We start from the raw sequence: 15256 nt of genomic DNA, 5'->3' as shown, positions 1-15256 counted from the left end.
TGTTCTCCCGATTCCTCAGAGTCCCTGAGCTCCGTTGGGGCTCAGGGAAATACCAGTATTGTTGGTTAGTTAGTGGCGCCTGGAGCCTAGTTTAGGTGTCTTGGGGTTAATAATATTCTGGTATCGGAGGTGAAAGGAAATGTGATTCTTAGATTTGGGGTGAAGTACAGTACCATTTGTGTTCCTAGCTTCAGTTCTAAGGTCCTTGTTAGAAAGTTGTAGGGGTAGAGAATCAAATAGACAGTTGGACAGATTGTCCGCTAATGTGCTTGTTTTGGAAAGACAGGGAAAGGGAAAGATAGTAGGAGGGCAGAGAGGACTGGAACGGTCACTGAACTGGTTAGTAGACTGAGCCAACATAAGATAAAGATGTCTAGTATCTGTGAGTTTTGGTAGGGTCAGTTGGGTTATCTGATTGAAGTCCTTCTGGCTTCATTAAATCGAACTGGACAACTGTTTCATGATACCGGAAATAGTAGAAACATAAGACCTGCTTGTTGTGTGTAGGGCCTCCGGGATTCTCCTTTTACCTTCACAGGTGTTAGTACAGGCTTCAGGCTTTAAATGGGAGGACATATGCCTGTTAGAGCCATCAGTGCAGCCACCCGAGCTCACAGAGGTGGCTTCCGTAACATAGCAATCAGAAGTTTAGAAATCCAGGGGCACCTGGGTGGCTCAGATGGTTGAATGTCCAGCCCTTGGTTTCCGCTAAGTTCATGGTCTCATGGGTCATGGGATTGAGCCCGGCAATGAGTCCTGCATCCCTCCTCTTGTTGGGCTCTGCACTCAGCAGGGAGTCTGTGTGAGATCCTCTCTCTCCCTCTGCCCTCTCCCCACCCTGCTCACATGTTTCCCTCCCTCCCCTTCCCTCCCTCTCTCAAATAAATAAATACATCTTTAAAAAAATTTAGGAAATCCAGCACAGGGTATGCCTTAATTATTTTTAATATTCTAAATTGACAAAGCAGTTGTATAGTTTTGGTTTTTGTCAAGTACAAAAAATGAGAAGGGTTTAGCAATGTTAGAAATGTCCAATGTAGAAAGTTACTATAATATTCAGAAAGGAAAAGATCAGTTTTCCATCTGGATCCCAAGATAGAATCTCTTTCATATTTGTTTTAGGTGTGCTAATTGGATCCATGGAAAAGATTATTTCTGATTGTTTCTAGGTTTTCCTCCTTTTATAGATGACAGTGTTGGCCAGTGGCCACCTCTCTGTTTCTGAGTTTAAATATATACAAGTGGGGGCACCTGGGTGGCTCAGTTGGTCTGCCTTCGGCTCAGGTCATGGTCTCCGGGTTTTGGGATAGAGCCTCACATCAGGGTCTGCTTCTGTCTCTCCCCTGTGCCCCTACCCCCTCCTCCTCCCCCTGCTGTGCTCTCTCTCTCTTTCTGTCAAATAAATAAAATTTTTATTTTTTTTAATGATTTGTTTATTTTATTATGTTAGTCACCATACAGTACATCCCCGGTTTCCGATGTAAGGCTCGATGATTCATTAGTTGCGTATAACACCCAGTGCACCATGTAATACGTGCCCTCCTTACTACCCATCACCGGTCTATTCCATTCCCCCACCCCCCTCCCCTCTGAGGCCCTCAGTTTGTTTCTCATATCCATAGTCTCTCATGTTTCATTCCCCCTTCTGATTACCCCCCCCTTCCTTTATCCCTTTCTTCCCCTACTGATCATCCTAGTTCTTATGTTCCATAGATGAGAGAAATCATATGATAGTTGTCTTTCTCTGCTTGACTTATTTCACTTAGCATTATCTCCTCCAGTGCCGTCCATGTTGCAGCAAATGTTGAGAATTCGTTCTTTCTGATAGCTGAGTAATATTCCATTGTATATATGGACCACAACTTCTTAATCCAGTCATCGGTTGAAGGGCATCTCGGCTCCTTCCACGATTTAGCTATTGTGGACATTGCTGCTATGAACATTGGGGTGCATATGGCCCTTCTCTTCACTACGTCTGTATCTTTGGTGTAAACACCCAGTAGTGCAATGGCTGGATCATAGGGTAGCTCAATTTTTAACTTTTTAAGGGACCTCCACACTGTTTTCCAGAGTGGCTGTACCAACTTGCATTCCCACCAACAATGTAGGAGGGATCCCCTTTCTCCACATCCTCTCCAACAATTGTTGTCTCTTGCCTTGTCAATTTTTGCCATTCTAACTGGCGTAAGGTGGTATCTCAGTGTGGTTTTGATTTGAATTTCCCTGATGGCTAATGATTTTGAACATTTTTTCATGTGTCTGTTAGCCATTTGTATGTCTTCATTGGAAAAGTGTCTGTTCATATCTTCTGCCCATTTTTTGATTTGTTTATTTGTTTCTCGTGTATTGAGTTTGAGAAGTTCTTTGTAGATCTTGGATACCAGTCCTTTATCTGTAGTGTCACTTGTAAATATATTCTCCCATTCTGTGGGCTGCCTCTTAGTTTTTTTGACTGTTTCCTTGGCTGTGCAGAAGCTTTTTATCTTGATGAAGTCCCATAAGTTCATTTTATCTTTTGTTTCTCTTGCCTTTGGGGATGTGTCATGAAAAAGGTTGCTTTGGCCGATGTCGTAGAGGTTGCTGCCTGTGCTCCCCTCTAGAATTTTGATGGATTCCTGTCTCACATCGAGGTCTTTCATCCATTTGGAGTTTATTTTTGTGTATGGTGTGAGAGAGTGGTCAAGTTTCATTCTTTTGCATGTAGCTGTCCAATTTTCCCAGCACCATTTATTGAAGAGACTGTCTTTTTCCCACCGGATGTTTTTTCTTGCTTTATCAAAGATTAGTTGCCCAAAGAGCCGAGGGTCCATTTCTGGGTTCTCTGTTCTGTTCCATTGGTCTATGTGTCTGTTTTTGTGCCAGTACCATGCTGTCTTTGTGATCACAGCTTTGTAGTACAGCTCGAAATCCGGCATTGTGATGCCCCCAGCTTTGTTTTTCCTTTTCAACAGTTCCTTGGAGATTTGGGGCCTTTTCTGTTTCTATACAAATTTAAGGACTATTTGTTCCAGTTCTTTGAAAAATGTCCTCGGTATTTTGATCGGGATAGCAGTGAAAGTGTAGATTGTTCTGGGTAGCATGGACATTTTAACTATGTTAATTCTTCTGATCCATGAGCATGGAATATTTTTCCATCTTTTTCTGTCTTCCTCAATGTCTTTCAAGAGTAATTTATAGTTTCTAGAATATAGGCCCTTTACGTCTCTGGTTAAGTTAATTTGAAGGTAACGTATGGTTTTTGGTGCTATTGTAAATGGGATGGATTCCCTCATTTCTCTTTCTTCGGTCTCGTTATTCGTGTATAGAAATGCAACTGATTTCTGAGCATTGATTTTGTATCCCGCCACATTACTGAATTGCTCTATAACTTCTAATAGTTTGGGAGTGGCTTCTTTTGGGTTTTCCATATAGAGTATCATGTCATCTGCGAAGAGAGACATTTTGACTTCTTCTTTGCCGATTTGGATACCTTTGATCCCTTTTTGTCGTCTGATTGCTGTTGCAAGGACTTCTAGTACTATGTTGAATAATAGTGGCGAGAGTGGGCATCTTTGTCGTGTTCCTGATCTTAAGGGAAAGGCTTCCAGCTTTTCCCCATTGAGAATGATATTTGCTGTAGGCTTTTCATAGATGGCTTTTATGAGATTGAGAAGTGTACCCTCTATTCCTACACTCGGAAGGGTTTTAATCAGGAAAGGATGCTGTATTTTGTCAAATGCTTTTTCGGCATCAATTGAGAGGATCATATGGTTCCTGAGTCTTTTCTTGTTGATATGATGTATCACGCTGATTGATTTGCGAATATTGAACCACGCTTGCATCCCAGGTATGAATCCCACTTGATCATGATGGAGAATCCTTTTAATGTACTGTTGGATTCTATTAGTAAGTATCTTGTTGAGGATTTTGGCGTCCATATTCATTAGGGAAATCGGTCTGTCATTCTCCGTTTTGAGGGGGTCTTTGCCTGGTTTGGGGATCAAGGTAATATTGGCCTCATAGAATGAGTTTGGTAGCTTTCCTTCTGTTTCTATTTTTTGAAATAGCTTTAGGAGAATAGGTATTATTTCTTCTTTGAATGGTTGGTAGAATTCCCCAGGAAAACCATCCGGGCCTGGAGTTTTGTTATTTGGAAGGTTGTTTATCACTGACTCAATTTCTTCATAATTAATTGGCCTGTTTAAGAAATCAATTTCTTCCTGTTTCAATCTTGGTAGTTAATAGGTTTCCAGGAAGGATTCCATCTCTTCCAGATTACTTAGTTTATTGGCATATAGCTGTTGATAAAAATTTCTAATAATCCTTCCAATTTCAATGGTGTTGGTCGTGACCTCTCCTTTTTTCATTCGTAATTTTAATAATTTGGGTTCTTTCTCTTTTCTTTTGGATAAGTCTTGCCAGTGGTCTGTCAATTTTATTGATTCTCTCAAAGAACCAGCTTCTAGTCCTGTTGATCTGCTCTCCTGTACTTCTGGTTTCTGATTGATTGATTTCTGCTCTAATTTTGGTCAACTGCTTCCTCGTGAGTGGATTAGGCCTGTCCCTCTGTTGCTGTTCCAGCTTCTTGAGGTGAGAATATAAAAGCTGCATTTTAGATTTTTCTATTCTTTTGAGTGAGGCTTGGATGGCTGTGTATTTGCCCCTTAGGACTGCCTTTGCAGTATCCCATAGGTTTTGGACCGTTGTGTTTTCATTCTCGTTCGTCTCCATAAATTGTTTAAGTTGATTTTTGATTTCCTAGTTTATCGAGTCATTCCTGAGCAGGACGGTTCTTAGTCTCCAAGTGTTTGAGTTTCTTCCAAATTTTTCCTCTGGTTGAGTTCCAATTTCAGAGCGTTGTGGTCTGAGAATATGCAGGGGATAATTTCAATCTTTTGGTATCGGTTGAGACCTGTTTTGTGTCCCAGAACATGGTGTATTCTTGAGAATGTTCCATGGGCATTAGAATAGAATGAGTATTCTTTGGTTCTGGGGTGTAGTGTTCTATATATATCTATGAGGTCCAACTCGTCGAGTATGGCATTGAAAGCCTTTGATTCTTTGCTTATTTTTTGCCAGGGTGTTCTGTCTATTTCTGATAGTGGAGTGTTGAGGTCCCCTACTATTAATGTATTTTTATCTGTATGTCTCTTTATTCTGGTTAAGAGTTGGCTTGTGTATCTTGCTGCTCCCCTGTTGGGGGCATATATATTTATAATTGTCATATCCATTTGTTGAATACTTCCTTTAAGAATAATATAGTGCCCTTCTTTTTTTTTTTTTTTTAAGGTTTATTTATTTATTTATTTGACAGAGATAGAGACAGCCAGTGAGAGAGGGAACACAAGCAGGGGGAGTGGGAGAGGAAGAAGCAGGCTCACAGCAGAGGAGCCTGATGTGGGCTCCGATCCCACAACGCCGGGATCACGCCCTGAACCGAAGGCAGACTCTTAACCACTGTGCCACCCAGGCGCCCCAATATAGTGCCCTTCTGCATCTCTAACTATAGTCTCTAGTTTAAAATCCAATCTATCTGATATGAGAATTGCTACCCCAGCTTTCTTTTGAGGTCCATTTGCGTGAACTCCATCCCCTTACTCTCAGTCTGAATGCATCTTTGGGTTCGAAATGAGTCTCTTGTAGACAGCAAATGGATGGGTCATTTCTTTTTATCCAGTCTGCAACCCTGTGGCGTCTTATGGGAGTATTTAAACCATTTACATTGGCACTAAGAACTGAGAGATAGAATTTTAATGATGCCATGTTGCCAGTAAAGTCTTTGTTTGTATTGGTTGTGACTTTCTGTTCTGTATCACTCTTGGGGCCTTTTTACCTTTATAGAACCCCCCTTCATATCTCCTGTAGGGCTGGTTTCGTGGTTACGAAATTGGTTAATGACTGGCGATTCTGAAATGTCTTTATTTCTCCATCAATTCTGAATGACAGCCTTGCTGGATAAAGGATTCTTGGCTGCATGTTTTTCTCTGAAAGAGCTTTTAAAATGCCCCCCCCAACCCTTTCTCTCATTCCAGGTCTGTGTAGACAGGTCTGACGTGATTCTGATGCCTTTGCCTTGGTAGGTGAGAAATTTCTTTGCTCTGGCCGCTTTCAATACTGTATCCTTGGATCTAATATTTGCGATTTGCACTATGACGTGACGTGGCGTAGGTTTGTCGTGGTTGAGCTTGAGAGGGGTCCTCTCTGTCTCTTGGACACGAATGTTTGTTTCCCTTGCTAGATTAGGGGAGTTTTCAGCTACAATTTGTTCAAATATCTCTTCTAGACCTCTGTTTTTCTCCACCCCCTCGGGGATGCCGATGATTCTGACATTGGATCATTTCATTGAGTCAGTAATCTCCCATAACCTACATTCGTAAATAAATAAAATCTTTAAAACATAAATACATAAACAAACACAAGTAGGTTATGATGACTTAACTGCTATGACTTAACTACACTTGTCACATTAACTTTAGATTTAAAACATGTTCATCTTAACAACACTTTGTTAATGTGGGTTTTACAAATAACATATGTTTAAATTGGCTGAATTAAGTAAGACTGTATGTAACTCAGCACAGTTGTATTCTTTATATTTTGCCATTCCTCATTTCCTTAGGAATTTTTTTAAGTCTCCAAAAATTATTCACCAATTACTTTCAAGGTCTCGGTGTTAGCAGTCTTAGAAATTAATTTATAGTTGATATTAAAGTCTAATGTTGAATATTTTCATCAGATATATAGCATTAAAATTTTTATAGTGATATCTCAAGTAAAGAAAATGATTTACATAGTTTGCCATATTATCCGAAATCCAAAAAACAGTCTGTGTAATGAAGATATTAGTTGAATTGTTATGCCGGCAGTCCATGCTTTGCATGGTTCCAGTATGTACGAATATCAGTTTCTGTGGCTTAAATAATACCCGTCCTCAACAGAATGGTTCCGTTTTAGTTAACACAGGTATCACCTGTGGGCAATTGCATCAAGTACAGACTTGGTCTGCAGATCACTATAGAAACAACAGATGTGAAGTGTGACCAGCGGCCGGTCACGGTAGCTCTTTCCCAGTCTGCTGCTGACTGGCCACCCTGTGTCTGTTACTCAGTTTATACACAGACAGCAAATGTGTAGTCGTGGTGCCTTCTTGTTTGCCAGGGATAAACCCCTGTGACATTTTACAAAAATGGATCATCACAGGAGGGAATTGGACAACAAAGATGAGTTGCAGCGTTGAAGCAGGAAATGGTCACACTGGAAGTGAAATCGAACGGGCCGAGGTCCTGTGAAGCTGGTGACCGTGGAGCGGGAGCAGCCGAGCCCTCGGCTTGCATGAAGCCGCCCCAGGAACCAGCGGACTTAGTTGCGTTACTCTGGCCAGTGGACCCAGCAGTTATTTCAGCTCTTAAAGCCGGCGTGTGGAGTTTGGGCAGGCTCTGCGTGCTACAGCTGGAGGTGACGCGGACGCAGAAATCCCAGCAGTGCGGCGGGAAGTAACGGAGAGTGTAAGTGTGTGGTGTGCGGTGCGGCAGAAGCTTCCTGCGCCGTGCGGATCACCGTGCAGCGTTCTGACTGAGACGGTCACAGAAGCACATAGCTGACTGTAGGAATGTTGACTTTGCTGTGGAGCCAGACTTTCTAGTTGTGTGGTCAGAGGAGCTTTGCAAATAAAGGTGAACTTATTGACAAGTGAGGAAGAGAGTTGTGACAAAAAATAGGATGTTCCGGAGGAGGAGACGTGGCAAGAAAGTTCGTAGCAGAGGCGGTTTCGGAGGTGGCTTTTGACACTGAATGTACGAGGCTACGATGATGGAGGCTGACCCAAAACTTAGAAAGGAGCATGACAGTTTGCCAAGGCATTGGAAAGATACTTACTCCGTGTCTTTAGTCATAGAGCGAGGGGAAGAAGAAGGCAAGTGCTGTTCAAACCACTTTTGTCAAGTCATCGTAGGCCCCACGCTCCTGTGCAAAGCGAGAACCACCTGTGCTTCCTTTAGTTGGGATCCATGCGATATTAGTTATCTTTGCTGATAACAAGTCATCCCAACACTTAGTGGCTTAAAATGACAAGAATTATTTTGTTCCAATCTGTTGTCTGGACAGGGCTCCAGAGGGACAGCTGTTTCCATGTGGCGGGAGCTCAGGAGGCACAGCGGGCAGCCAGAGGGCCCACTCGGAGGCTGGCTCTGCCACGGGCCTCGGAACTCGATGCTGCCTGTCAGCAGGCAGCTCAGCTCAGGCTTTGGTTCTTGGAGCTCAGTTCTCGGGCTTCTTGCGCTTCTGGGTAGCATGTGGTTGGGTTTCATGAGCGAGCAGCCCAAGAGAACCAAGGGAACCTAGTTTGCCTCTTAATACCTGGCGCGGGATGTTTCTTAGGTGAGTCAGGAGCCCCCCCAGATGTGAGGGGAAGGAACGTGGCCTCCACCTGTGGAAGAGAGAGGCAGAGTCACACTGGAGCAGGAGGCACTTTCACAGCGACTTTTGGAAAATACAGGCCGTCACGTATTGATATAACATTAAATATTTAAGTAACGTTAGCTCTTTGTTAAGTAAAATCAATATAGGAAATTTAGTGTATTCAGATTAGACTCTTGATGAGAAGAGAAACCCGAATCTTGTATGAAAGAACAACATTTGGGAGAGGAAGGTTTTTACAGCAGTCTAGTTTGTTTAAGGATTTACTGTAACTAGGGTCATCACCAACTTCTTAAAAACTCTCCAAACTTGTTTATGTCTGAAGTTTTTAAAATTGAGCTGTATCAGTTTGCATTCTTTGCTCCTTCTCTCATGTTCTGGCAGACATCTCAAGTTTTATTAAAGGGCTGGCATATTTCAAGGAGAATCAGTTTGCTGTCTTGGTGGGATCTTGGTGTGTTATAGTGAGTATCATCTAGGGAACTCTGGGAGTATTTTGCTTCCTCTCTTGCATCTGTGCTATTTTATGGAGTATTTATATCAGACTGTGGGGTGAGGCCCAGCTTGAACTCCAAGGTTTGTCAGCACCTTGTTTCCTCACACCCTGACTTGGGACTGCCCTACTTCTTTCAAGAGCAGAAAAGGTGTCTATCTCCTGTGTTCAAGGGAGAGCCGAGGCTCCGATAGTCAGCAGCGAGATTAGCATTCCGTTTTAGGAAGCCCTGCCCTGCACCCCCCTCCCCCACCCTCCCCGCAGTGCTGCCTGGGGCAGTGTGCTGAGTGTCAGAGCTCTGATGCCTGAGCAGGTCTCAACTATGGAATGAGAAGTCCCAAGCGAGGCTTTTTGCTACACTTCCCCATTATCAGCATCCCCCAGCAGAGTGGTACATCTGTTATAACTGGTGAACCTACATGGACACATCAGTTATCGCCGAAGTCCACGGTTTACTGTAGGGTCACTCTTGTGGTGTACGTTCTGCGGGTTTGCACAGATATATAATGACATGTATCCTCATTATACTGTCCTACATAATCTTTTTGCTGCCCGAAAAGTCCTTTTTGCTCCACTTTTTCATCCTTGCCCCCCCCAAACTCTGCATCCACTGAAATTTTTACTGTCTCTGTGGGTTTGCCATTCCTAGAATGTCATGTATTTGGAATCATATAGTGCGATCGGCTTCTCTCACTTAGTAATACGCATTGAAGGTTCCTCCAAGTCTTTTCATGGTTTGGTAGCTCATTGCTTTTTAGCACTAAATATTCCACTGCCTGGATAGACCACAGTGTTTTTTATCCTTTCACCTGCTGTAGGGTGTCTTGGTGGCTCCCGTGCTCTGACAGTGTGACGAAGACTGCCGCAAACAGAGACCTCTGTCTGAGTGTTTAACCACCCTTGCCTTCCTCTGACGGATCCCACTTGGTCATGATACATTATGAAATATTGCGTGATGACATTTGCTGATTTTTTTTTTTTTTTAAGATTTTTGCACCTGTGTTTATAAGAAAGATTGATTCGTACCCTTTCTCATGTTGTCCTTGACTGGTTTTGTATCAGTGTTTTGCTGGTTTCATAAGATAAGTTGGGAAATGTTCCCTATTTGTTCAGTGGAAGAATTTCTGTAAGATTAATATTATTCTTCCTGAAATTATTGGAAGAATTCAGATATTCCTTTGTGGGAAGAATTTTAATTGCAGATTGACCATTTTTAACGGAATAGGTCTATTTAAATAGGCTTTATATTTATGGTTTTGGTTTCGTACAGCAGCAGTTTCTAATGGCTTGGGCTTAAGTTGTACTTTGCAAAGAATTGTGTATGCCCCATCTCAGGGTACCTGGGTGGCTCCGTCGGTTAGGTGTCCGCCTTCGGCTTTGGTCCTGATCCCAGGGTCCTGAGATCAAGCCCCAAGCTAGGCTTCCTGCTCACTGGGGAGCCGCCTCCTCCTTCTCCCTCTCCCTCTGCCCCTCTGCCAGCTTTTGTGCTCTCTCTTTCTCTGTTAAATAAATAAATAAAATCTTTTAAAAAAGAATTGTGTATGCATCTCAACTTTTATGTTCATTGACATAGTCATGATATTCTCTTAATAATATCTGATATTCTATCATTACTTCCTATTATTAACATTCTGTTATCTGTTCTGCTTCATTCTTGCTGTCATTAGTTTTCGCCTTATCTTTTTTTTCCTTGATTAGTCTTGCTAGAGGTCTATCAGTTGCATTATTCTTGTTAAAAAAAAAAACCAAACCTTGATTTTGTTCAACTTCCAAATTGTACTGCGAAATATGGATATTTAGATGATTAATTTCCAATCTTCATTTCTAATACATGCATTTAAGAGTATTGATCTTAGGGACGCCAGGCTGACTCAGTAGGTGGAACGTGCAACACTTGATCTCAGGGTTGTAAGTTCAAGCCCCAGGCTGGGTGTAGAGATGACTTAAAAATGAAGTCTTTAAAAAAAATAATAAAAGCGTAGATTTTATTCTAATCACAGCTCTGTCTGCATGTAGTATTGATCTTTCTTTTTAATTGTATTGTTGAATTGAGAATACTTTGAGTTTCTTTTTGGCTAATGGGTTACTTGAAATATGTTGCTTAATTTCCAAACGGTGATTTTTTTCCAGACAGTTGGTGATTTTTTAATTATTTTGTTGTTGTCCAGCTTTAATGCTAGAGACAGAATATACTTTTAATAATTTTAGTCCTTTGATATTTATTGAATCTTGCTCTTTCACCCGCCACGTGGTCAATTTTAGTGACTGCCTCCTGTGCGTAGTTAGTGGGTACTTCTCTTGCGGAGGTGAATTGCGCTTGGGTGTAGTGCTTTCTGTTGGTTAGATTGAGTTTGTCTGTCATGCTGTTCCCGTTTTGTCTGCTGGGCCCAGGTGGACTCCTAGTCTCTTCTGCCTGTCTTCAGCTTCACTGAGTTTCTAATGGCTCCCTTTGGGCTTGGTTTCAGGATTGGTAACTATCTTAAAGGGACAACTAGCGGAGTGTGTGGCTCAGTTCTCCACCCTGTCCTGCTCACCAGAGTCCTAGGGTCCCCATGCTCATAACTTGGTCTCTCACTGCCAAAAGCTCAGCCGGTTTCTCTCTCATTGGTGGCTTTTTCTTGGATCTTCAGGCTCTTGAAGGCCCAGAATTGGCAAATGCCCTTTGGGAAGAGGCAGCTGTTGTTCAGTGTCTCTTCATGTCTCCACCTATGTCCCCTGCTGTCCTGGTTGCCTCACAACATCTTGGACTCCAAACGTTGGTCTGGTTTTTTTGGTTTTTTTTTTTAAAGATTTTTATTTATTCGACAGAGATAGAGACAGCCAGCGAGAGAGGGAACACAAGCAGGGGGAGTGGGAGAGGAAGAAGCAGGCTCATAGCAGAAGGGCCTGATGTCAGGCTCGATCCCACAACGCCGGGATCACGCCCTGAGCCGAAGGCAGACGCTTAGCTGCTGTGCCACCCAGGCGCCCCGTTGGTCTGGTTTTTAACCTGACTTTTCTCAGTGGGAGTGTTCATGTTCGCCAAGCTATTGCCCCACATTCAAATGGAAGTCTTCCTATCACACCGACAGACCAGACAGTGGTTGGTTTGTGCTTTCTGGTTTCGTTTTATTTTCAGTTGTGACTTGTCTGACTCTCCTCCTGCTGAGGGACTGGATAAGTGGGAGGACTTGGTTTTAACTCTGGGGTTTTTGTCACCAGTGCCTAGTATGTGTCATGACCACTCATTGCATTTTTATTGTATGAAGAAAGAACTTGCATCTCATGTATAGGTTTTCAGAAGTAGTCAGCAAAATTAACATATTTGGCTTTCCTGTGAGGTTTTCCCACAGATTTAAAGGCTATGATTTTAAAAGGGTGGACGGTGAGGTGACATTGTTCATAGATAACATGGTGAATTTTTGACAGAGCTAAAATAGGACTCCTGGTCTTTTAATTTGTTAAGAAAATTTAACAAATATTTGTTATGCTATCGTGAATTCGGTAGTGCTCCGGGTGCAGGAGAGTACAGCGATTATCTTGGTCAGTCAGGTCTCTGCTCTCCCGATGCTCACCTTCTGCATATGACATGACCACAGGGGAAGAACATAGAGCAGTGTTGTTAATATAAGGATCAGTATATCATGTTTTAATAGATTTTAACCACATTTTAATAGATTTCAAATATGGTACACTGACAGCTTTTTTCCCCCCTTCTAGAGTATGACAGATACATAGCATCTAGCAAAATAATGGCAGCTGCTTACCTTGACCCAAACTTGAATCACACACCAAATTCGAGTACCAAAACTCACCTGGGTACCGGAGTGGAACGTTCCCCTGGGGCAATGGAGCGAGTGTTGAAGGTCTTTCATTATTTTGAAAACAGCAGTGAGCCAGCTACTTGGGCCAGTATGATCAGGCATGGAGATGCTACCGATGTCAGGGTAAGTGCATTTTCCTGGGAGAGACCCTTCATGGACATTAAAGTTACATGGGCCTAGGTTAATGGCACACACCAAAAAAGATAAAAATTTTTATTGCCATATTACAGTGATGTTAACTTTTTCTTTATATTATTTATTCACTTAATATGTGACTGACAGAATTTTAATTGTAAAATATCTTAGGAAAATAATAACTGAATCATGTTATTCATATAATGCTATTGATGTTTTTCTCTCCTTTTTTTTTTTTTTAAACTTCTTAGGACATAAGAGAACAAAGCAATTAAAACAACCTCTAATACTTAGGAAATAAATTATTTTCTATAAAGTGAATTTTGAAGGTATCTGCATGACTCCAGATAGGATAGGTTCTTCAAAAACTGATTGGTTCCACACACCAGACATTTGTCAAGGTTCTGGGGATATAAAGGGTCCCTGCTCATACAGCTTACTGTCTACTGTGGTGGGGAGGAGACACCCATGGCCTTAGTTGCAGTGCAGAGTGTGCTTCCCAAGGCAATCCTGGTGGCGAGGTTGCCTGTGTGAGTAATGTTGAGTGTAGGTGGTAGCCTGTGGGCGGTCAGTGAGCATCGTGGCCAAGAGAGGTGAGAGGCGCTTCGTGGGCCAAGATTGCTGAGAGTGGGGGATGAGAGGGTAGCGGTGTGGTTTCAGAAAACTGAGTTCAGGACGCCAGTTTTCAGCAGGTGTTTACTTTGGCCAGGTGTTACAGAGAAACTGCTCCTTCCTTCCCTCTGCCTACTCCGTGTTCATCTCTAAGGAGGACAGTGTCCAATGCCAGGATGAACAGATACATCTTTTTTCCCCCCTTTCTTTTTATACTAATGAAGCTATTTAATCTGCTGCTCTTAAACTTATATGCCTTAAGTACTTTTAAGCAAATTAAAGGGATTGACAGAATTTAGATTGAAGGGCACAGTATTACATTGAAGTTCTATGTAATTTCCATTACCTCTATAATATTGCAGTACTCACTGTTCAGATGGATTATTCAAAGGTGAATAATTCATTCAGGGTTTAAATATGTACTAACATCTACTTGCGGTATAATTGAAATATAGTAGTCTCTTGTTTTAAAAAGCTTCAACTTTTTATGAAGCTTGATGGCTTTTTCTAGCTTTCCCATAGATTTATTTTATATTTAATTTTATAAACAGAGTCACTTGGTAGAAAGGCCAGCAGCCAGTGTTCTACCTTAATGTTAACTGGAAGATTCATATTGGAGAGAAACCTTGCAAATGTAGAGCTTACGGGAAGGCTCTTAGTATATGTTCTAGTCTTTGTGAATTTCAGTTACAGTGAATGAGGAAGTCTCTTAAAGCACTGCATTAGCCTTAATAAACTTCCGAGTATTTGTACAGGAGGGGAGCCCTTTCAGAGATGTGAATTTGACAAGACATTTAGCAAACATTCAAGATTGATTATAACTGAAAATGCACCGTGGAAAGGCTCCGCGACAAAGGTGTTTTGGTATCAAATTTACTATACACAAGAGGATCCATATCAAGGAGAAAACCAATGATCCCTGGGCACATGTCAAGCCTTTAGCCAATGTTACAAACTTACCAGATGAAAACATTTATATTGTGAAGAAGAACTTAAACCAGATTCACATTCCTAAGTTATGAGAACATATTTGTCGGACTTTTATGAAGATCAGTATGAGCAAATCCATGTGCCTGAGAACCAGGTGGTTTTACTTCATAGTAATTGATAAATGTTTGAAATTAAATAAGTCCCATCAGTTGATGATTTTCACCTTGAGGCAAAGAACTCTGAGTTGGCATTGGTTCACCACAGCTTTTCCTGTGATGGAAGGTGGGCGTTATTCATCACTCACATTCATTTAATGCTATAACATTTGAAAATGCAGTAGTTTAATTCTAAAGTAATGGATTTGCACAACTGAACAGAAGAGTACTGAAGCACATGTCCATGCAGTCTTTCTCCCCAAGAAGCACCACACAAGGAACACTACAGATAAAGGAACCAGCATATATCGTTAGGGGTACAGTGGAAGGAACGTGGCAGCATTTGAGGCCCAGTGACCTCCGGCAGAAATGGGGTGGGGGGCTGAGTTCAGAGTGGAAGCATAGGCACTTGGTAGAAAGCAACAGACCATTTAATAATGGTAGCAAAGAGGAAGCCAGGCCGCCCAGTTTCTGAAAAGAGATCGCTTACTGTTATCCAAAGTAACCGAATATTAGAAAACAACCCAAAGGAGCTGAATAATTCGATTCAGACCCCACCCTGCTGCACTGCCTGCTCCGGTCGCCGTGTGCAGCAGGTGGACACTCGGGCGTAGCCAGTCTCAGCCGATGTCTTGTAAGTGTAAAAATACAAGGTTTTGAAGACTTAGTGTGAAAAAAGAAGGTAAAATATCTCATTAATAACCTGTTTTGATTGCCTGTTGAAAAGATCATGT

The 15256-nt window shown here is 42.0% G+C and overlaps 1 protein-coding gene across 1 annotated transcript in view; it reads left to right on the top strand.

The window, feature by feature from the left end:
* LOC148108086 (focal adhesion kinase 1-like) overlaps positions 1-15256 on the top strand; it is a 73236-nt gene that overhangs the window by 46786 nt on the left and 11194 nt on the right. Inside the window, exon 4 of the mRNA XM_087853788.1 lies at positions 12587-12813. Within this exon, the coding sequence (XP_087709914.1) occupies positions 12619-12813 (195 nt within the window). The 5' untranslated portion in view covers positions 12587-12618. The remainder of the gene's footprint in view (positions 1-12586; positions 12814-15256) is intronic.

This window comes from Ursus americanus, chromosome 22 (genome assembly GCF_024610735.1).
Source record: "Ursus americanus isolate L20-20 chromosome 22, mUrsAme1.1.p, whole genome shotgun sequence".
NCBI lineage: Eukaryota > Metazoa > Chordata > Mammalia > Carnivora > Ursidae > Ursus > Ursus americanus.
The sequence above is the reverse complement of the archived record's forward strand: the minus strand, read 5'-3'. Positions and strand labels throughout refer to the sequence as shown.